The sequence below is a fragment of the Asterias amurensis genome, chromosome 16, assembly GCF_032118995.1.
Source record: "Asterias amurensis chromosome 16, ASM3211899v1".
Taxonomy (NCBI): domain Eukaryota; kingdom Metazoa; phylum Echinodermata; class Asteroidea; order Forcipulatida; family Asteriidae; genus Asterias; species Asterias amurensis.
This window is the reverse complement of record NC_092663.1, coordinates 5587445-5611888: the sequence shown is the minus strand read 5'-3', so window position 1 is coordinate 5611888 and position 24444 is coordinate 5587445. Positions and strand designations below refer to the sequence as shown.

General features: G+C 37.0%; 1 protein-coding gene across 1 annotated transcript in view; it reads right to left on the bottom strand.

Annotated features, from left to right (window-relative positions):
* Window positions 1-1953: 1953 nt before the first annotated feature.
* LOC139949092 (reversion-inducing cysteine-rich protein with Kazal motifs-like) overlaps window positions 1954-24444 on the bottom strand; it is a 64677-nt gene continuing 42186 nt past the window's right edge. The window contains exons 5-24 of the mRNA XM_071947495.1: window positions 19701-19786; window positions 16369-16416; window positions 15734-15767; window positions 15382-15579; window positions 14619-14786; window positions 13782-13897; window positions 12213-12315; window positions 11156-11216; window positions 10383-10595; window positions 9507-9643; window positions 8883-9224; window positions 8266-8470; window positions 7572-7667; window positions 7160-7224; window positions 6013-6143; window positions 5330-5465; window positions 4670-4771; window positions 4063-4181; window positions 3391-3480; window positions 1954-2969 (exon numbers count right to left, since the gene is read on the bottom strand). Coding sequence (XP_071803596.1) covers window positions 2742-2969; window positions 3391-3480; window positions 4063-4181; window positions 4670-4771; window positions 5330-5465; window positions 6013-6143; window positions 7160-7224; window positions 7572-7667; window positions 8266-8470; window positions 8883-9224; window positions 9507-9643; window positions 10383-10595; window positions 11156-11216; window positions 12213-12315; window positions 13782-13897; window positions 14619-14786; window positions 15382-15579; window positions 15734-15767; window positions 16369-16416; window positions 19701-19786 — 2678 coding nt within the window. The 3' untranslated portion in view covers window positions 1954-2741. The remainder of the gene's footprint in view (window positions 2970-3390; window positions 3481-4062; window positions 4182-4669; window positions 4772-5329; window positions 5466-6012; window positions 6144-7159; window positions 7225-7571; window positions 7668-8265; window positions 8471-8882; window positions 9225-9506; window positions 9644-10382; window positions 10596-11155; window positions 11217-12212; window positions 12316-13781; window positions 13898-14618; window positions 14787-15381; window positions 15580-15733; window positions 15768-16368; window positions 16417-19700; window positions 19787-24444) is intronic.

The window sequence follows — 24444 nt, the reverse complement described above, 5'->3', positions numbered from 1 at the left end:
TCTAACAATAGCAAAGCACCGATTATCTTAATTTGATTCCATCATTTTTAAACAGTACAAATTCATCTTATGAATGTTCAAACCTAATCCCGGCCGAAATTCACCGGGAAACCTGGCTGTAAAACAAGTTGTGTTGTTATTGATCAACAGAGTAATAATGTGCGAAACAACTTGTCGGAACATAGGGGTGTTGGAATATAGGGGTGTCGGAATATAGGTTCAGTTGTCGGAATATAGGTTCAGTTGTCGGAACATAGGGGTGTCAGAATATAGGGCTGTCGGAATATAGGGGTGTCGGAACATAGGGGTGTCGGAATATAGGCTGAATTGTCGGAACATAGGGTTGTCGGGACATAGGGGTGTCGGAATATAGATGTGTAACCGGATGGTTGTATCAATGGTATAATGTCCTTTGTTCCTTTATCTAATCGTGATCTTTTCTTATGAAAGTTATCAATGTTTATATAAATGCACTAACTAAGTTGGATGAATTTAAAAAATGAGGGGATACAAAAAATGTATAAGCTGAAAATGCATATTAATTTGGGGCGTACATCTTTTACTTGTTTGTTACTGACTGCATGGTCAGTGATCATCACACTCACAGAGCTTTTGTGCGTTTGGGGCTAAAAGTTTTAATTTATGAAGGCTTAGGGCTGGGAATAGGAAAACATACCCGTTACTGAAGAATTATTATTGAACTCAACCAGGGACTCCATATTGTGGGGTAAAGTTTATGTTTGCCTATTGACCGCTTGCATGCGTATCACACGCGGCGACCAATGCCACGCTCACCATGTTGGTGGGCAGTTAGGTTTACGTGTATGAACCCCGCGTCGCCTAAAATGCATACTTTCACTGCATAACGCGCAGCATAGAGTTAATATAAAAACACACAGTGAAATTGCCCACCAGTATGGCGCATTCAAGATTTTTCTGCTGATGACGTCAGGTGAAATGGGTCATAGGGATCATTTTATCTTTTAATTGAAGAGGGCTATCGCTTTTTGATTTTTTTTTAAAATGTGCGTTCACAATTAATATTAAACACAAATAAATTCTAACCAACTTTAGAAGTAAACTATTCAGATAAGTTTCATGCAAATTTTGTGCATCAGGCTTTTGAACTCGCCTGACCAACTATATGACATACTTCCCGCGTGAATTCTTGCGGATAGACTGGTGACTAGTTTAGGGTTTTACGGATGTGACCGACCGTAATGCACCATGAACGTTGCAAGCATCTCACCCTCCCCCTTTTCTTTCCATTTGAACCACCCCTAATATACACCTTCCACTTTTAGCCTTGTACTTCCATCTCAACCTCCCTCTTTTCCATTCCATCTTGAACCGCCCCTAAGCCTTGTACTTCCAACCTCCCCAGTTTTCTTTCATTCTTGAATCGTCCCCAAAATGTACCCCCTTCTACTATGAGCCCCTAATATACCCCTTCTAGCCTTGTCCATCCCAACCTCCCTCTTTTCTGTCCATCTTGAACCTCCCCTAATATACCCCTTCTAGCCTTGTCCATCCCAACCTCCCTCTTTTCTGTCCATCTTGAACCGCACCTAATATACCCCTTCTACTATTAGCCTTGTCCATCCCAACCTCCCTCTTTTCTTTCCATCTTGAACCTCCCCTAATATACCCCTTCTAGCCTTGTCCATCCCAACCGCCCTCTTTTCTTTCCATCTTGAACCGCCCCCAAGAGTTAAAGCATGCATTTAAAGCAAAGGACCCCAGCTAAATTGCTGATGTGTAAAAATGGGCTTTTTAAGATGATCATTTGATATTTCTAGAAAAGAATATATAATGAATAGGGTAGGTGGCCTTAGCTTTCGATCCAAACCAGACCGTCTTCAGAAAAGTATATTATATACATATATTTTAATGTTGTCTGGGCCAACAAGGTGAAGTAAACTCAAAACACAAAAACACACTTGAAAGCTGAGCTATTATAAAGTTACAGACCACTTTGGTCATGTTTTATTTCTGTACAATAAGCACCTGGTTTTGTTTTCACCATGTACATCCCTATTTACATTTCTGTACAATTTTGACTTCCAATGTAAACCAAAGACATGATAAATAAAATAAAAAAGTGCCTGTTTCATCAAGTATTCAAATTAAATATAAAATAAGTTTAAATAACCTGAACCATATTTCAGTAAAAACCTTTTGTTTGGGTTTTTTTGTTTGTAGTGAAAATGCCCCCTTTCACTATAATGGTACAACTGTATTGTTGAGTGCTCAGCTTCCTCCCCGGTGGAGGATGTGGACTAGTCCAGGTCAGTGACTGTTGTGATTGACAGCTAGTATCTTTTCAATTTGTGGTCCTTGATCAAACCATCAAACTTGTATACTTTGTTGGCAAAACCCATAGAAGTAGTGTCAACTGCCTTTAACTATAAACCCTATTGAGGTAACGTATCTTTAACTAATAATGTGGAACCATCAAGACTAGAGGGATGCCATTAATCCCATTCATCCCTTTATCATTATGGTCACATTTTGAAAACATGAGTACAGACGACGTAATCATTGACTACAGAGCATATCATTAAGGAAAAAATAAATAACATTCAAATGTTCAAATTTATTTAAACAAAAAAACGATTGAAAAAAAACCCAGTTTATGTACATAAAGAATACAATTGTACAAGTATATACACATATCATAAAATGTATAGACATAAACTTTTTTTTTTATACAAGTTACATAATATACACTAGGCATAGTATCACCTATATGATATTCTTTGTATTAGTAGTACTAAAACGCTACACCATAGTAATAATGTAGTACTGATGGTAAGATGTTGAGCGCTACCCTTAGTCATGACCTGTGTGGTGACCATTGATGTTCTAGCTGCTAGTAAGGGTGACATGTACATGTAAGAGACCACCATTGGACTACGAGTGTTGATCAAGGCTCCCAGTTTCTCAGCCTCTTTGTTGCATGCCTCGATCTAAACACAACCAATTAAAGATTTATGATTATTTATTGTGATGTTTGGAAAACAAACTGTTGATTTCACAGTGCCATCCCTGGCTCATCCCAGAGTATAATAATAATAATAACAAATAATAACACTAATAAAGGCTTTTTTATATAGCCCTCATATCTGTCCCTCAGTGACGCTCATGGCGCTTCAATATTCAGTAATTCCCTGCAAACGTGGTGGGACTACGCTTGAATTACAAGATCTCCTCCTTTTATAACAAAGCACTATTACAAGGAGCCGTGGGGCAATTACAGGGCCAATCAAACCAGGTACATCAGAGCTTTATATTTTGTTTCTTTCCGTTTTCTATTGAAAGAGGAAATTCAGGGATGAATTTGACAAATATATTGAGAACCTGTTTGTGGCTGGTAGAATTGTATCTTACCTGTATTTCATTAGGGATTGCTTTAGTAGACATAACAGAGATGACAATGTCACCTTCAATGTTGAGATATCCATAAAGATCACATTCAGCCTGGTGTACAAAGAAATACATTGTAACATTAATACAACGTTTACTGGTATTTATGAGGAAAAATAAACGTAAGGTATGTGAAATTACATTGTATTATGCAGGATTTGGTACTGAAAACTTACTGCCTAATATTGCTGTCACTGAGAAAATTGTATCTTGATACTGATCCCTCGCTTGGCAAGGCAAGTGAGCAAACTTTTATACCAAAAAAAAAATAGATTAGCATTCTGTGACTTTGTGTTGAACAACTGAAATTGACCTGTGCAAGATGACAGTGTTTGCCAAATTATAGAGGAATTAAATGAGCTGTGGCAAACTGCTTACCAAGCATAAGAAATATTATGGGTATAAATATACTTATAATGGCCGGACATTTTTACCCCTTTAGCCTTTAGGGAACGCTCTGCTAGAGTCAAATTGTCAGGCCATGACATTAACTGTTTTTTTTTATCTTATAAAGTAAATTTACACAAATACTTATTTCATCTAACAAGAAGTACTGAATTCAAAAATTAATAGGCTTTTGGAAACACACTTTTACAAAACTTTCAATAAATTGTCCAGAATGATGAAGAGACTTACCACAGCAACGATTGGACGTAATCCCTTTAATATATCAGCTACGGAGACTGCCTGATTACCAAATGCAGCTGCAGTTCTTTCAGCTTCAGTCACACTATAAAGAACTCTGGTGTATGCCGCTGAAAGAAAACAATCAACAAAACATTTGACCATTTATCTCTTACACAAAATTACCAGGCATTATTGCCAATTACTCAAAATGCAGACTAAAGTAGGATTACAAAGCACTGTATGGGCCCAATGAAAGTCACTTAATCTCAACAGTTACCATGCTTACCAATTGGATTTATTTTCATCACTACAGCGGGTAATAGCGATTCATTCTACTTTTGCAGCCCCTGACCCACATAGCTGTTGTTATTTTTTTATATTTTTTTTTTGCATTTTGGTCTGTCCTTGGTTAGTTGTATTAATGTTGTGTTGGCCCTTTTAAGATGTTAAATGGTGTAATTCTTGTGTTATCTTTCATGTTATTTTATGCATATTTATTATTTTGTGCTGTTATTTGTGTACATTTTCCATTGTTTTGGTCAAATAAATAATAACAATAAAAGTTGTTGTCCTTAAAAAAAACTCCACTGGGAACCGGGTTTAAGTGTAGACTTACCACAAACTGGACAGCAAGCACCAGGAGGTGTAATCCCAACACAATGTGCTATCAATGGCTCAGGACATTGTACTGAGGCACACTGTGGCTCTGTAGCATTACCTATAACATCAAATAAAACAATTCAACTTAATTGTTATAATATAATGTCAATTTTATCACTTTTCTTTGTTTGTAGTAAAAAATAAAAGAAATGAATAGATGAATGATCTAGTCCAAATTTTCACAGGTTTGTTCTTTTATGTCTTTGACAGTTAACCAAAGGTGTCCAGTGCTTTTAAAGGCAGTGGACACTATTGGTAATTACTCAAAATAATAATTAGCATAAAACCTTTCTTGGTGACGAGTAATGGGGAGAGGTTGATAGTATAAAACATTGTGAGAAACGGCTCCCTCTGAAGTGCCATAGTTTTCGAGAAAGAAGTAATTTTGCACGATATTGATTTCGAGACCTCAGATTTAGAACTTGAGGTCTCGAAATCAACCATCTAAGGGTGTGTGTTTTCGTTCATTATAATCTCGCAAGTTCAATGACCGATTGAGCTCCAATTTGCACAGGTTATTATTTCATGCTTATGTTGCGATACACCAACTGTGAAGGCTAGTCTTTGACAATTACCAATCGTGTCCACTGCCTTTAAACCTAGTGTAGTTACTCACCGGTTTGTTTCCCTACAGCTTCACAAGGTCCATAATAATCAATGATGGTTCTATCACTCCATGCAGCACATTCACTCAGATACGTCTCACCATTCTGACCACAGACTTGGCGACGATTAACGGCGCTACACCTTGTCTGCAAAAAGTTAATAAAAGAAAATACACAAAATAAGTTTGGTATGAAAGCAGCTGCTTAGAAATCTCATGGCACTACCGACAGAGTTGAATTTGACTTTTTAGTGCAGTAACTGACCACTAGTGACTAACAGTGAGTTACAATTGTTCCAGTGTATAGTAACGGTGGGCGGTGCTGGGCCGGCTTTCCCAGGACTCACAATTTTTTTCCAGCACTCTGAGCAAAATACATTATGCTGCCCAGCACAGGTTTCAAAATGTTGTCCACTGTTCCTTGATTTGAATACACAGCTGATGATAAGGAGCATCAAATGTCACAGAAAAAGAACACAGTCAGCTTACTGCAAGGCCCCATAACACAAACAGTTTGGAAACCTGGCCTCACTTGATACAATGCTTTGCCACTTACGATTATGGATGTCAAGTTTGTCTCTCTACGATGCAATCCTAAATTCAAAACTCTCAGTTAACATAGTACTTTTTCTAAATGCGCTAAACACAGGAGTTTTTATCTTCATATTTACAATTAAACTGATATGACTACCTACCTGGCATGGACCGAGGTAATCTAATATCTTTTCTCTACGGTGAAGAGCACATAGATTAGAATGTTCTCTACCGTCAGTATCACAGGCTGGGGCATAGGGTTCTTTACTGCAGCTATGATGGCCCGTTAATACTGCAATCAAATAATAACAAAGAGTTATAGAGCTTTTAGATATTTTAGAGTTGCAACCAACGGCTCATTTCAGAACCACCCCCACTACAACTTCCATATTGTATTTCCACCATGCAAAGTTTCAAATCCTACTTATAATAACGATAAAAACAATTGAAGAAATGAAGGCATTGATGAACCATTCATAAATACGCCACGTGGGTGTGTATAAACCTTTGTTTATGACTCAGTAAAAAGTGTTAAAAACATGGGATTTCTTCATTCCTATTGGTCGAGAGCAACGGCTGAAACAGTTGTGCCACATCATGCGATACGCGTGACGCGCATAGCATTCCCTTATAAGGAGTTGTTTACCCGAGGGCGGCGGAGGGCCTTACCATTTCATAGCTGGAGGGGTGTTGTGTTGAAAGAAATCATTTTTGAGAGAAATCAAAATTATAATGTTTGCTTTTATTTAACTTTTTGACCAAAAGTGTTGATGTCTTTTGAAAAAGGTATTTATGAATAGAATCAAAGTGTGTTGAATCGGTTTTCAACTAGTGGTTTAAACCCTTCGTCTCGGTAAAATTATGAAGAACCAGGCCTCTTTGGGATTAAACCACTAGTTGAAAACCTCTTCACCACACATTGATTCCCTTATTTAGAAACCATAGTGGCCACACAACTTGTACCAACATGATCATAGTGGCTGTATGCTGATTGGCCGCAAGATTCTGTCTACTTTCAATCACCAAAAGAGGTCAAGTTGGTAGAGGTAAAGGAAAATATCCAATGTTTCTTTTCCTACAAGAGGATCCCAATTTCTATTAAACTGTGGAACTATCTCCATCAACATTAGGAATCTACTTCTATCACCATTTTCAGGAAACTTCTTAAAAAATTTTTGTTCTTGTAAGCCATGTCTTTGTAATTTGTTTCTTGTCTTATTTTGTTCAGTGGTTTAATCTTTTTTTGTTAAGGCGCTTTATAAACACCTATTTTAAATATATTATTATTATTGTTACTAAATAACTTACCACACTCATACTGTGGACACTCAGAGAAGCTGATGCTGATACAAACACGACGCTTTGCTACACACCTAAATCAAAACATTAATTTCTAATTAATTTATCCCTTATTAGTCAAGTTTGTTTTCAAGTTTCTAATGCAGTATTAAATTATGTTCCATCATTGGTCTGTTATATGTCATTGGCCTTGTAAGAAATCACTATTCTTAACTGATTTATACTTAGTTACCTCATCAATTTCCTCACAACTCTAGAAAACTTTGCTCAAAATGTTAACCCAACTCACAAGATGAACAGAAACTTACAACATGATTTTTTTGTACATTTACCAGCTGTTAACAGGGACATGCTTAAAGGTGATTCCCTTTAGGGGTTGGGGAAGGGCCAGTTTGATGACTCGCTGACTTATGAAACTTACCGCTCATCAGCATTGCACTGGTTACTAATACACGGCTCACTCATTGAGTCACATCGCCCAAACTCAAATTGGTCATCACGGAGATTGGCTGCACACCTGGCACATAAATAAACAAATTGGTCTCAATAGGGACGTGAGAAACAGGTGGTTTAAAAACATGCATTTAACTGTTAACACTTTAGCCTGTAAGAGAAGATTTATCTCATTTGTCTTTTGGGTAGCTAAAGCATTTAAAGAAAGAATTCCCTTCAAAGTAGTTTGATTTGGATAATTTGTTTCACCATTAAACCATCTGAATCTGAGAAACATCTCATGCATGCATGCATGAGCCTCTCTTAGATTTCCTTTCATAGATGCTACTGCCAGAAATGCGGTTGGTATACCCGCCGTCACCTCGCTAAGCGTGGATGATTTGACATTTGATTTCAAATTCTAAAGTTGAGGCCTCGAAATCAAATTCGTGGAAAATTACTTCTTTCTCGAAAACTACGTCACTTCAGAGGGAGCCGTTTCTCACAATATTTCATACTATCAACCTCTCCCCATTTCTCATTACGAAGTGAGGTTTTTTGCTGATAATTATTTGAGTAATTACCAATAGTGTCCACTGCCTTTAATCAGCATTACATTGACAAAAAACAATCTATGACCAATCTTTATAACTGATTTCATCTGTCCTAGTTTCTGAACTTACCTGGCCAGACAAGCACTTGGATAGGTGCGTCCATTAGCCCCACATACTGGAACATATTGATCAGTGCAGTCGCAAGGTAGAGCAGCGTACTGTCTTGTATCTGTAGTTAGCATCGATGGGTTTAGACAATGTCTCTTAGAGCATGTCTCTTCACCATTGAAACACACACAGTCATTGCAACCTGTCTGGTAGTGGCTGCCATGCTCTATACACAATCAAAATAACAAATTAAAAAGATTATTTTCATGTGGTTTTTCAAATTACTTTTCATTGGTTAAGATTTTGGAAAGTGTTCTTAAAATGATTTAACAGTAACGCTTAAATAATACTAAGTCTAATTCCCTGGCTGCTGCTTCCCAGGTTGTATCATTACCTAACTTTGGTGTGATCCCTGGCTATGGCAGTTACAGGTTGAATGGCTTTTGACTGGCACCCCAAACAAAGATATTCACAAAAATGGGGAGTCCAACAGTAGGGCTAGATATCCCAGTGTATAGAGCACCGGCAGATTAATCCAGAAGTCATTGGTTCAAACCCTGCTGTAGTCAAACCCAAATCAATCAATCTTGTTCAAACCCAAATCATGAAAGTGATCATTTTGAAAATAAAGTACCTACCTTTTCTTTGCCCATTAACGTTGCACTCCTCCATAGTTTCACATTGTAGGGACTGACAGTGTTCCAGCATGCCATTAGTGCTACATACACACGCTTTGTAACAAGCCAAGTTATCCGTTGAATCAGGAAGGCGTACATAACTCCCACGAGTCACTAAGAATGTTGAAGCCTCTCCTAGCCTGCATCCTGGGGTGCATTTGGTCTGGGTGCACATCTCACCAAAGCCACATAGTTCTCTATTGATGGAGCATATACCATTAGAGCCAGTGGTTTCATTGTTACAGGGATCTTTGTGACATGGAACGGTGATGTCATCGTTCTTGTCTTCATAAGGTCCAAGCTCTGAATTAAAGAGATTAACCAAAAATAAATTGATAAGTGAAATGTAAGGATATTTTGTTGTATTCCTATTGTTGATAGATTTTATCTTTCTGACAATGCTGACCTGTCTTTGCTCGTGTTTGTTCATTGTTGGTTTGCTTAGGACTAATTTCATTGTTAGCAGCTTATGCTAAAATAGTTTTTACTTGCATTAAACTGAAGAGTGATCACCAGATGTACACCTTTGAACAAGTTTACAAAAAAACAAAAACTATTTACACTTCTATGTATTTAAAGACTTACTTAGATATTCACTAAGTGGAATGCAAGGTGCATCTCCGTCCAGCGGTGATAAGATATTACAAAGTCCTTCTGCCGTCAGTCCTTTGGCTAGACGAGACTGGTCAATGCATTGACTTAAGATGTGAATACAGTCAGCTCTGTTATCAAGTAAACAAACAAAGAATTATCGTTTATATTCTGCCCTTCACCAACTGGTAATAATTATAATAATAGTTATTATTTAAAAAACACCTTCCATGTCACACAAATCACAAAGCGCTGTACAATTAAAACCAATAAAAATACAGAAAATTTTGTAAAAGCAAAAGAAACAACTGTTACAGAAAACAGCAATATTAAAACACTAAAAATCAACAAATATGTTATGAAAAGTAATTCTTAATAAGGTAAATTTTCAGATAAGATTTAAAAATTACAAATGTATTGTAGATTTATCAGGTAATCGCTTGAGAGTATCCTCTTGGCATTGATTGTATCTTACACTGTTTTTGTTTTAAAGTAACGTTTAATTGCTTCTTTAGTTTTATGAAGTAATAATCTGAAAGAGTAAGTTGTTTTAGTGGTAATTACTTATTGACACATATGTCTAATTGTTTGTTTGTTTGTTTGTTTGTTTGTTTGTTTGTTTGTTTATTTATTTTATTGGATACAAGTACATAAATAAATTTATAAATGCCAAATAAGTATAACTGGGTGTTGCAACCAGAGGAGTTAACCCTCCTGTATCGGAGTACCCAAACTGCTGTAAAATGCTGCACTGGTTCAAGAAATGACAAAGTAAGTTAAATTAACCCTAAAAGGCGCATTATTAGAGAAAGAGAATAACGCATTATTAAATAATATTTAAAACAGGAACATAAAAAATTGCAGACTTACTTGCATATCATATTAACATGTGATTCATGATGACATGGTTTGACTTGTAGAGTACATGCTATGGCTTTCCACATCTCAGATTCACATTCAGCGATATCTAAGACTGGGATATCCATAAATGGCATCCGTATCACTCCTTCACTCCATAACTGCATATCATCTGCAGCACCACTGTCTGAACGTGTGGAACAACTACGAAACAGGTCCGTGGGTCTAAACATTGACAACAAAACCAAAACAAAATCAACACTCAATTGTTTCTTTTTTAACTGGCAGTTTGTGTTTGGTAAAAAACTATTATGTTCAACTCAACATTAAAATTAATAAAAACAAAAAAAATCAAGTTATCGTTACAATTATCAAAGCACACTGATCTAAATAACAAGAGAAAACTTCTGGTTCTTCAGATTTTTGTTTACCTTTGAACTATTTCAGTCATTAAATTTTATTTTTGTTTTAAGACTAAAAATACTCAGTTCAAAGAAAGTGATATCAAAAATAGGTGATGCACATTGAAATGATTTAGAAATAAAACATTAAGCACTTACAATTAACAAATCAAGACAAGGCTCAAGAAGGAATGAGCTAACAAAGAATAAAAAGCTAATCATACATTAGGAATGAATGACTGCTTTTATCTGGAAGTTTTTGTTTTGAGAATATCTAGTTTCTAAGAATTTCCGAGGTTAATGTCTGGGTTGTGAAAATGATTCAAATGAAAACGCAAATTTTAAACGTGTTTTCATTATAAAAAGCTTGCTATTGTTTCTTACCTGTCATTGAAATTAGTGCAGTATGTTAATCCACTACAGCCAGGCTGACAAGGCTCCTGGACTAAAAGAGAAGGAAAATAGAGCACGATGAAGACAAAATACTTCATGATTAGTACTTAAAGCCAGTGGACACTTTCGGAAGTATTGTCCAAGGCCCACACTTCGTGTATCACAACTTATATATAAAATAACAAACCTGTCAAAATTTAGGCTCAATCGGTCATCAGAGTCGGGAGAAAATAACGGGAAAACCCACCCTTGTTTCCGCACATTTCGCCATATCATGACATGTGTTTACGATAAATCCGTAATTCTCGATGTCGAGAATTGATATTTGTGTTAAATGTTTTCTCAAAAAGTAATGCATTTCATGGAATAATATTTCAAGAGAAGTCTTTTACCATTACCTTTTGTAAACCCTGTAAGTTATTTGTAAATCTGTGAACTCTTTTTTTTTTTTTTCTGTTCCGAAAGTGTATAATGACTTTAATCAACTTTCTTGTTTTTGTCTTGGAGGAGCTGAGGTGTATTATATTCATGTTGCTGGTATTTACTTAAAGCATGGTCTTTATATTTTGTACAAGAAGGTTGGGAGGAGACAACATAGGGGCTAAAACTGTGGTTGGCATTGATATCGACTAAGCATTTGTAACAGTTCTGACCAATAGCTCATTGGCCCCAGGCCAGTAGTTCAAATGACTGACTAAAGACCATACCACTACTAAAAGACCCACAAGCTTTCATCTTGGAGATTTTTGTTATAGAGAAGACAACTGGTTTGAGAGAACAGCGCCCTCTGTCATCAAAGGAATAAATCCCAAGATCTTTCTGTAAACTTACAAATTCTGCATGTGTTAAATACTGTGAAGAAAAAACAAATCTGTATATACTTTTTGTGATATTAACAAGTTGAGCTTGTCAATTTCTGCCAGACTAATGTTATGTAATGAGAATTCAAGGCACTGGACCGCTTTGGTCATTGTCAAAGTCCAGTAATCCCCAAACATAATATGCATTTAATTGAGTGAATGAAAGTTTGCCTTTAATTGGTACTTACCATCAGCGAGGCATGTAAGAAGTGATACTTCCATTGGTTGATACTGACAGTGCTCATCAAAATCATTCCAACTCTGCTTAGTCGACCAAGAAGTACTGTACAGCTGTAAACATCAACAAAATACACTTTATAGGGACAGATACATCATTGCTTTATGGATTGCTTTTTAGAGCATTGTGGCCGAGCAGTTAAGAGCAACTGTGGTGTTTCTGATCAGCAGAGTGTGGGTTCGAATCCCCAGCTGTGACACTTGTGTCCTTAAGCAAGACACTTAACCATTGCTTCGCCCTTTGGATGGTACTTATAAAGCCGTTGGTCCCATGTGTTGTGTTAACACTTGTAAAATAAACCAGTGCACTTATCAAAAAGAGAAGGGGTTCGCCCTGGTGTTCCTGGCTATATTGGCAGTATATTGCGCCACAGCACCTTTCTAAACATTACATGGTGCTATGAATTAGGTCTCATACTTAAAACGCTCCCACCTTGCAGAAAGTATGTTAATATTTGGGGGTTTATTAAAAACATTTCAAAAGTGACAGGAAGATGCTGAGTTGTGTTTGAATCAAACTCATAACAAAAAAAAAGGTTAAAAATATAATTAAAAAAATGTTGCAGTGCTGGTTGTCTTCTCTCTTCCCAGTTTGGCTCTAATAAGAGTATTGAGACAATGTCAATCTTAAAGCCATTGGACACTTTGGGTAAACAGTATTGCTAAGGCCCACACTTCGTGTATCACAACTTCTATATAGAATAACAAACCTGTGAAAATTTAGGCTCAATCGGTCTTTGGAGTTGGTAGAAAATAACGGGGAAAACCCACCCTTGTTTCCGCACGTTTCGCCGTGTCATGACATATGTGTTTAAAATAAATCCGTAATTCTCAATATCGAAAGTTGATATTGTTTTAATGTTTTCTCATGTCACAATGTCAATCTTAAAGCCATTGGACACTTTGGGTAAACAGTATTGCTAAGGCCCACACTTCGTGTATCACAACTTCTATATAGAATAACAAACCTGTGAAAATTTAGGCTCAATCGGTCTTTGGAGTTGGTAGAAAATAACGGGGAAAACCCACCCTTGTCATGACATATGTGTTTAAAATAAATCCGTAATTCTCAATATCGAAAGTTGATATTGTTTTAATGTTTTCTCATGTCACAATGTCAATCTTAAAGCCATTGGACACTTTGGGTAAACAGTATTGCTAAGGCCCACACTTCGTGTATCACAACTTCTATATAGAATAACAAACCTGTGAAAATTTAGGCTCAATCGGTCTTTGGAGTTGGTAGAAAATAACGGGGAAAACCCACCCTTGTTTCCGCACGTTTCGCCGTGTCATGACATATGTGTTTAAAATAAATCCGTAATTCTCAATATCGAAAGTTGATATTGTTTTAATGTTTTCTCAAAAAGTAAAGCATTTCATGGAATAATATTTCAGGAGAAGTCTTTCACCATTACCTTCTGTAAACCCTGTAAGTTATTTGTAAATCTGTGAACTTTTTTTTTTTCCCGTACCGAAAGTGTCCAATGGCTTTAATTCAAAGGAAGCTCAGTACATACCTTGACACATATTTCTCTACATCTAGTGCTCACAGCTCTACCACAGCACTGCAGCTTAGCTCCGTCTAATGCACTAGGGTTAGATATCTTAGGCCAATCAAGACTACTGTGACTCCCTAGAAAACAACATCCAAAATTAACAGTCAGACCAATAGGAAACACATCAAGTCACACACGTGCAAAAGAAACCAGCCCTGGTAAAGTGACCAGATTTTAAATTGAATAGATGTACCTGGTGTTAGTAGCTCAGTGGAATCCAAACTTACTGTATAAAAGTTATATTTTCTTTGAAAAAAAAAAAAGCAGTAGAAACAAAATTGGAAAAACCTACTTTTACTCACACCATTTTCAATACTAATTTGATATGATTGCATGTTAATTGTGATACTACAGATTCTACACAGACTCTTCACCCCAGGGGTATAAACGGGTTCCTGCGAAGGTAGAGGTTGATACTTTATTTATTTATTTATTTTTATTGTGTATAAATCAGATCTATGTATTGTGTATAAAAAAGCCCTTGGAGCGCTATGGTTGCCCAGGATGCTGAGAAAGATTAAGGACAGTTAATGTGAAATGCACTGATAAAAACTAGTTATACTATATGATTTTGGGGTTGAACAAAGAATTGACTAGAGTGTCCCTACCAATATAGGGCTAGATACATGTAGCTCAGTTGGTAGAGCGCCGGCACGTTAATCCGGAGGTCGTTGGTTCGAATCCCACTCTAGTCAATTCTTTGTTCAACCCCAAAATCATTTCAAAATTTACCCAGTCAGTTTCCCTTGTGGTTTATATTGATATATAATATAATATTATATGAATAGATTTCAGTACCTGAGTTGACCAGAAAGCATTCCCACATGCCAACATGGGGTTGAATAGTACCACCGCATCCAGCCACCAATGAGTCTATAATCTCTACATCTGATGTAAGGTTCATATGGACACGTCGACATGTCTCTCTGCACGACTCGCTATGAGATCGCTCACAACAGTGTAAACCTGTAATGTACAAATTAAATCATCATTGTCAATGCTTTAACTAATCATCTTTTATTTCACTTCTATTAAGAAGAATTATGAATTATCTTGAACTATGATTACTGTGAAACTGAGTCTTTTGCTGAAATTTATTTCCAGCTTGGCCTCCCTGCCATGGATGTTAGACTTGAGCAGCATTTTGTTAATTTTGGTAAATCCCCCCTCACCTCTGACAGATATAAACAATGGCTTCCCCCACCCAGAAACAACAACCTGATTCCAATAAACTTTGCTTAGTTAAATGTAGGACAAACGGGTTCAGAAAATGTTGCATCCCAGCCCTAGTTGAGCTGCTCAATCACCAATAATTTTACTGAATTGTAGATAATTTGTATTCATTGTGTAATTTTGTTTGTTGTATATCTTCTTACAGTTTTAAAATTTTATTTTTAAATATTCTCTATTTTCATCATGTTTTATTTACTCTGGGTTTTGTTTGAATGTATTTTTATATTGCAACTTAAACGCATATCAGCCTTTCGGCTGCAAAGTTTAATTTTTATTAAACCAATAATAAAAATAATCTCAAATATAACAGTTTGCAGTTTATTCTTACTATCTCTGGGGTCCCTAGCTGGTATAGCCACTGAGGTATAGTTAGTAACACACTGGACCACCGTCTGGCTGACGTCACGGCAGAATATGGATACATCTAAAGACATCTCTTCAGTAGGAGTCATTGCATTAAACACTGCCTCACATTTATGGCGACACTGGGTGGCTGATGTTGCATGGCGACAGCAATGCTCTTTCTCTGTAATCAGAAACAAAATCAGTCAAATTAGGATGTGAGATTTTCATTTATGATTTGATTTAGATACAATAATAAGCAACAGTAAATACAACTTGGTACATCTATGACAGCCATTTTTGAACTTAAATGGAAAAGTATATTTTAAAAAACTCACTCTCAAACCTGTCCAAACACTGGAAAAGAGAAGGCTGAAAAGACAAAAGATTTGAGAAAATATTTTAATTTTTGAAGACAATTTAAGGCATTTCATTATAGATTTAATCCCCAAGTGGAATAATAAGTTTCAGAATTATAATTCATAAATACCTGGCAGCCTGGTCAGTTAATCCATTCGGAGTGGCCATTTTTAAATGAGTGATACACACATGATTAGCTGTGTTTAAACATGACCTGACCTTATGGAGTCCATCGAAGGCACTATCACATGATTGAGCACAGTGCACAAACAAACCTTCAACCCAAATTAGGTTGGTAGGACACAATGGCTCCCGCAAGTTTAAATTTTGCGCAAGGAGCTACTTATAGCACTCAACATATAAACATTTAATACAGAGTTGAGGTAAGCTGAGACCGTCAGATTTGATCTTTACTTCTAAAGGGTATTGCTCTTTAATTGTTCATTTTTAAAACAGTTAATTGTCCTGATAATTAAAATCTCTTGGTTAAATGAGTAACATGAGTCAACAAATTGATCTGTTGTTGTATTGAGGCATGGATTATCAATTAGCATTATAAATTATTATTAAAATGAATTTACTAAAAAATAATTTTTACAAGATGGTAAGTTACCTCCTCATGTCTAGAGCAGGCTGAAGATGCAGCAGAGAAAGAATTCGCCTGAAAAAAAAAAATCATAAGAAGGTAAAATAAACCGGACACATTTTGTTGTCATATGCTGTCAATTATTTAATTTATTTGTGGTTTAGCTAAGAAAAAAAAGATTAGAGCAAGATTTAAACCAATGACCTCCGGATTAATGTGCCGCTGTCCAAAAGGGAATTGCAGACACTTTCTTCTGAAGCAGTTTGTACACAGTTTGGTGTATTTGGGGGGGGGGGGGGAATCTCCTGCAATACCAGCACCCTACCAACTTAAATATCAGCCCTGTTTGTTGGGGCTCTCCCTATTTTGCCAATATCTTTGTTCGGTTGTGCCAGTATGAAGCTCAAGCTTCAACTGTTAGGGGGGCATGCAACTTTTTATTCATTGATCAATCTTCCAAAAGAGATTGTAGAAATAAACTTCAAGGAGACTCATCATAAAACTACCGAGCTGCCACACAGGAAAGTTTCACCACATTTCGTTTCTCCAAAAAAAGCATTGAAAAAAATAACAGTTTAAATGGTTTTTAAAATTAAATTTGTTTTCTTCTTCAAATCATAATCATGGAATTGTGGTTATGGGTTTGATTTGTCACTTAAAGAAAACAGCCCGATGACTTTGTTGTTTCACACAGACTCTACAATACCTAACCCTCAATTCTTCAAAATAGATCTACTACAATGACAATAGTAAGACAGGGACAGCTAAGTATCTTTGCATTCAATTTTGACTTTTATTTCACTATTTCTGTTTTAAAGGTCTGCCTCCCCTACTCCTAATTCCATCCTCCCAGGAGGCTGACAAATTGTTCATTACATTCCGTCTGTCATGGTCTCAGTGGACATTTAACCTTTGACATTTCACTGGCTCCCTAGCCCTTACAACCAGTGAACATGAGCTGTGTTATTTCCCTTCCTTTACGCTTGTTGCTCAAAGGTAAAAGAAAGAGTCTGCCAGTTGTCTTTAGTAAAACAGCCAAGATATATCCCACCTGTGGTGGTAGCGGACAATCTATAAACACAACAGCTGACACTAGGGTGACTTTGGGAGGCAGATTCAAGGGAGAAAATGGAGGGTTTGTTGGTTTAAGCTGAACCTAGCAGAGTTCCATTTTCATGCTGGTGAGGGACAGGGACTTGGGACATGCAGAGATGCCGACAATGTTGTCAGTGTTTAAAGGGATGAAGTGATGGACCTACTACATAGGTTATTGGAGATGACATTTCAGTTCTAGTTTACAATTGGCAAATTGTTGTTGTTGTTTTTTTCCCCTGGAGGGGGAAATTTATTCAAGTTTCTTCAATGTACAAAGCTACACAAACTACTGGTAAAACCAACTACTTATAGAACGATACTAAGAGAGAAATGGCAAATTGCAAAAACAGGAAGTTTGATGATTATGCAAGGCATTTAGTTGGTACATAGCAATACAAAAGGCTCCCATTTGGTATTGAACTTATCTAAGTTGTTATTCTTAACAAAGATAATTTTTTCCATTACAAAATAATGTGGGAACAATTTGGGCACACAAAAAACAAAACTTGATAAAGAAAATTCCAATATCTTTGAATAATTCAAAGTGAAACTTCATGAGAGAAAATGACACTGTGCAAATAGAGAATCTAACACTAAAAAATGCCCAACCAAGAGTTCTTATGAGTAATGATATCAGCCAGCGCCAACCCTTTAAAAACACTGGGTTATGTTCATCAATGGGAACAAACAATTTGGTTTGAACCTTTTTTGATGCCATTAATTGAAAAGGTTAATCCAACAGCTGTTTGGCAGTGGGTTCTGCCTGGCATGGGGCCCTAGACTCAGAGTATGCACTTGTCAAAAATGGTATACGACCATGAAAGCCATTCTGCACTTAGTGTTTTCTGTTATTTAGCCCACAAGAGAGGGTATGTGTGAAGGTTTTATGATTGTGAAATCGCTCGCTCAATGATAAATGGTTCTCAATGCCAGACATATTTAGAGAATGGAATCATGATTAATCAGTTGAAGTTTTTATGGGTCATAAAATGAATTGTAATTTGACCAAGCAGAGAAATTCACACACACAGTGGGGTTGAGTAATAAAATATTCTTGCACAGGTATTGGTAACTAACTAATGTCAGAACCCATAAAAATGTAAGTAATTTGTTTGTAAAGATTTCCAAAAGTTGATCGCATGCAATTTAACCAAAAGAACAATTTCATTTCACCTTTCTGCCAATTCTCTCATCAATAAAACAAAAAGTAGCTAATTGCCCGACGTTTTCACCCTAGCAGAGCCTTTCTCTTACGTCTCAGGTTATGAGAAAGACTCTGCTAGGTTTGAAACGTCAGGCCTAGAACTATTTTTGCATACCATCAGTGATTTTTGTTGATGAGTTGTTCCCAACAGCTAATAGCTAATTCTATTTTCATATCAATAAAACAAACACAAACTTCATGAAAATTCTGAGCTATTCCTTGACAGTTTTATTAAAGGCACATTGACTGAAATTCTACACACAATAAATCTCAACAGAATACCTTCAGGCATGAACTGGTAAAAAAAAATACGAAGGAGACTTTTGATGAATTGAATGCAGGTGCCTGTCATCAGTGGGGTTGGCTGTTACTCCCATCGACACTAAGCAGTTTTTAGTCGCGATGGGGTGTCTATAGCCCTGTCCCTGCCTTTAAGCCCTTTTGGCACACCCCTATGATGTCCTGATCAGTCAAATCACATCACTGGTCAAAGGCTGTGAGCGTCAAGTGTCACTCATGTGTCACCAAAACAAACCAATGGGTCACCTTCCATCAGTTTCTCTATATAGCCTACACTAAACATCAACCAAGGATAGCTCTTATTGAATCTAATACATAAGTGTAGCATCACTTTGATGAGGGAGCTATTATTTGACTTTGAAGGCACTGGACACTTTTGGTAATTGTCAAAGGCCAGTCTTCTCGTTTGGTGTCATATGCATAAAATAACAACCCTGTGAAAGTTTTGGCTCAATCGCTCATCAATGTTGCAAAAGAAAACACCCTTGTTGCACAAACTTGTGTGCTTTCAGATGCCTAATAAAAGGCTTCAGCCTGAAGTATTTAATTATTTCAAATATTTGAGTGAGAAATTACCTCTTTCTCAAAAACTAGGTTACTTCAGAGGGAGCTGTTTCTCAAAATGTTTTTTCTTGCATTGGCTCTCTGTTGCTTATTACCAAGTAAGTTTTAATGGTAATATTTTGTTGAGTAATTACCAATAGTGTTTACTGCCTTTACGCTTGACGAAGGAGTCCAATAAGGCATAAAGTGTACTTACTTGTCGACAAGCTGCACGGCAGTGACCAGCTCGAGCATTGGTGCAGCAAATGAGTCCAGGCCAGCCAGTGTCTTCTTGCCAAATATCTGCAAAAACAACAAACAGATCAAGGCATGGATGTTACCGAAATAATTACAGTGGCTTTAACAAACACAAATCATATCATAGGTGGTACAATTTAAATTCCATCTCAAAAATGTACATCTAGGGCAACAATTTATTGTGATAACATAGGTGAGAATTTGATTTATGGTGAGTTTCTTTGAAACTATTGGTCAATGTGTAGTACTTGTTTAAACCAATAATGACTCTGGTCATCCAGCTTTAACTATCCTCTTTAATTGATCACGATACCAATCAATAAACTGGAGAACCCTTCATTCAAAATCTAGTAGGCAAAAATGTAAAGTTTTAAAGTGTCAAACAATCCTTTCTAACGGAAAAAGGTCACAAAAGATGGATGGTAGACAAAAAGGCCTTTCAAATTGAATTTCTTGCACCCCTCCCCCAAAGAAAATAAAAAACAAAACAAACGGCAAACAAGCAAACAAACGAATAAATCAAACAAAAAATCACCATTTTGAACATTCAAATAGGGAAATACAGAGCCTGTAGATTGATTATTTTACTGTTCAAACTCACAAAGAACAGTGAACTTTAACAGTACATTGAAAAGGCACACACAACAACAAGGTTAAGAAGTACATCTATACACACTCTGGAATTTTCAGGGCATGTTTTATTAAATTATAAATCTCAAGAAAGTACATACATCTGAATGCTTTAAAGCTAGGGCCTGTGCAGTGAGTGTCCCCAAGAGCAAAATTTGTATTGTTCCGAAGTGCTGTTCCTGTAGTCCAAATACAGTGCTTGAAACCTGCATAGCCCTGAGTGTATTTAATACACTGGGCCTCTGGTGGTGATACAGCATAATCACCTGTTTTTCAGCAAATGTGAACCCTTAGGACTTGTATTAATTGCACTCGACTCAGTTTGTCTGACACTGCATTTGTTCTTCTCTTCTTCAACTGGGTTCTCATCAAACAATGTGATGGAAGACCCAGCTTGCATAGATCCCCCCAAACCTCTGCAGTGACTCATCCAATATGAGGCCTCGCTGGATTCCATGTTGGGACTCCTAGATTGCAATCCTACGTGTGTGTTTCTCATGACATCCAATTAACTGGATTAACAACATGGTATCTGCTACGCAAACTGACAGAGGAGCCATTAGCCGTGTTATTGCATCCGGCTTTCCTCTGCAAGTTCACACGCGTATACAGCAAATTAGTCCAGATCCGCGCGCAGAACGATTCTTAATTTCCGTCCCAATGAGAGAATGTTTCTGCAATTAGTTACGGGGCAATCAGATTACTCTTATCGTTAGCAGGGTATAGTGTCTGGCGTGACAGGGTGATTATATCTAGCTGTGAGATGTACAAGGGTATTACTGATTGGCCCATTGAACATGGCATTGCCTAAATGGCAGTAAATAATACTACCTTTCAATTATATCTACAATCCGGGTGCACTTAAGGATCATCTCCCACTAACCGGAGTCCATCAATTTATAATGAGTGGAGATTCAACTGCTGTCACGACATTGCAACGAGTGTTTTACACAACGAGTTTTTCACTTGTAAGGGTCTGAAACAAGTTTAAAGATGTAAAATGATTCTTTTTATGACTATAGCCTACCACAATTCAATATAACAAACAACAGTTTATTATAAATTATCACACAAGTGCGAGATGAGCACAGAAAAATATAGCGCCGCTTCTGCGGCCCATATCCAATGCTACGTGATGTAGACGCGTTATATTTGTTCGCATTCTACGAGCCTGCATTGATAACAAAAATTTATCTTCAAGCAAACTTGACACGCATTTGACGCAATTACGCGCCACTTTTTAATACACAGAGTCAGAACACACAATAGGCAGGGAGTGATATGGGCCGTGCAATGTAAGTTCATATCACACTTGTTATTGAGGATGGACCAATCAGAATAAAGTATTCAAGCCCGCTTGAAGATAAAACTGTTTATTTTGGGTAAGGTTCCTTGAAATCAAACATGTTACTTTTCAAAGAAAAGACTGACTTCAGATCTTGTTGTGCACTGATTATTAGCAGATTAATTTAGTTATATACACCATTACCCAAATAAAGATTTTGATTGAAACATAACCGAAGTTAGTCTCTGGACTCTGACGATCGTGTTCTTCAAGTTAAGAGCCATCGTAAACAATAACAGGTATGATCCAAACCATATGTACCACCGACAAAGACATGGACCACTTTGGTTCTGAACTACAGTAAGCCCTTAATTGGTACTAAGCTAAACAAAGGTGATGCGGTAAGCTTTAATGGGTTGCCCTGTGCCGTTGAACTTGTCAGAAACTTCTCATAAGAAACGACTTCCCGCCTTTCTCAACCTGTCAGGATTTCAAGTGGGAGAGTCTGGCATGGAACACCAGGGTGAACACTATAAGAGCTGCAGCTTCTTGGTATAAACACGCAGGTATAAATATTGAAAAGATGGGAAGATGTAATTGAGGCAGTGGTGACTGATAAATTGATTCGAAAGGAATGTATAGGCAACGATTAACAGATGGATGTACGCAAAGGTACTTGTAACTTCAGATAATGCATGCTTTCTCTACTCTTAAAACCACAAAAACAAATACACAAAATTTCATAAAATAGTCATAAATATTCTTGTAAAACTGATGGACTGAAGAGATACAAATTTGATGAAAGAGCTATGCACCGTCCCTTTAAGCAGAGAAACACAATACTACCTTGTACATTTTACAGTGTACTAAATCTGTCATTTCTAGTCTCTCACAAACATATCGATTTCAAATGAGCCATGACTTTTATGAACCCGGTTGCATTTTATCACCATATCCGCATCGCAGTCAAACACACATAATGCACGCCCGGCTTGGTCTTCATTTGAAAATGGAGTATAACACCAGTAATTGGCAAAAATTGGGACATGATTGATGACATTATATCAATGTAATTTGACATTATGGAAGTAATTATATAAGTGGGTATGAAACATCATCTCATGAGCCAATAAAGGCTGTAGGACTCTCAGTGTCCTACAGCAGATTGACCAGAGAATAGAAACACAAATCACCGATAGTAAACTATCTGTTTCATGATTGACAATATCAGATTGGAGAAAAAGACTAACTCTCAGTGTGATAAGAAGTTTGTGTTGAAACATACGTAGGAAGGTGTCATACTGGCATTGTGTAATGATAATGAGTTCTATAGTTTTACCCTTTAATGAAGTTGAGTCACCAGCACATTCCGATGTCAATGTTTTAGAGGGTGTTGAAAAACACCATGGGAAAAGTAATTACTTCATTGCCACAGCCTTCGTGTCATTCTCCACATTCTATAACTTTATGGCAGAAAATATGGACCATTATTATAGATCAGCTTTAACACCAAAAGGACTATATTTCAGCAAAACACAAGTTTACAAGCCAATAAATACATGTGTATTGTTAGTGACTGGCCCCCTACAAATGATTGTAGTTGTAGCTTCAGGAAAATGAGCAAAGTGATCATAAACCATTACTTTCCATCTTTTTCATTATTTTTCAATTTAACTTCTGCTGTGTTTTCTATTGATTTCATATTCTCTGTTACTTTGTGGGAACAGTAAATGCAAGCACAATGCACTCTGCTAAAAACATGCACTTTGTAGAATTTGTTGAATCTCTACGACTAATGAAGATTTAAAAAAAACACGGAAACCTCATCAGTACACAACAACTAAAACAAGTCCTCGACTCGACGACACACGCAAACAGACAAGACTTATCCCCAGGCCATCCCAACACATAGAGTATAGCGCACAAAAACTCTCAACATAAAATCTGATTCACAGGGGCTCCTGGCATAATTGGACTCAATCTAATCACCTCGCCAACTACCTGCGGAGAGACCTGCCAAGCCGGGCAAGGAGAAACCCGCCGACTGACGGCTACACGACGACAAATTACCCCATCACATTGGGGCAATTTTCACAGTAGGGATCATGGCAGACCTGCCGCGACTGATTCGACCTGATGAGCATGTGGGAGTTTTTTCTATAAACTTGAAAGCTGAGTGCAGCAACCGGGGGAAAAGTTTACTGAGCAAATAGATATGTTTACGACTGTAGGAGGGAAATAAAGCTGCTATCAGAAAATGGCAAAGTGAAAGTGACAACCATTCCAATGATAACATGGTAATATTTATCATTGGGACTGTGTTAAAAACATCTCGAATGAACTGACCAAGAGTGCACTCCCAATGGCTTTATGCATTCATATTGCTACAATGTACAGAATAATGAACATTCATGCAGAACCAGCAATTGCCTAAAAGTAGGCATTCCTTTGCATGATGTTCCAATCGATAGTTTGTTTGGAATAAGCTATCCTACATTGTATCATGAAGTTTGTTAAGGTAGATTTGTTTACAGAAGTTGCTATACTATTTTGCATCCTACCCCTCACTGAAACACATTGACAAAGTCTTTCTCCTTTTTAAAACTAAAATAACACACACTGCTCAGCTTGGATTCGAACCAAACTTCAGATGAAAATAGAGCTTGATTCATGATGGCTCCTTGCAGCAATTCAAGAAAACTACTTGTTTCCTTTCATTGCCTTTCTTAACATGCTCATATTGATAAAGAAGATTGTTTTCTTGTGGCCCTAAACTTTAACCCAGTTT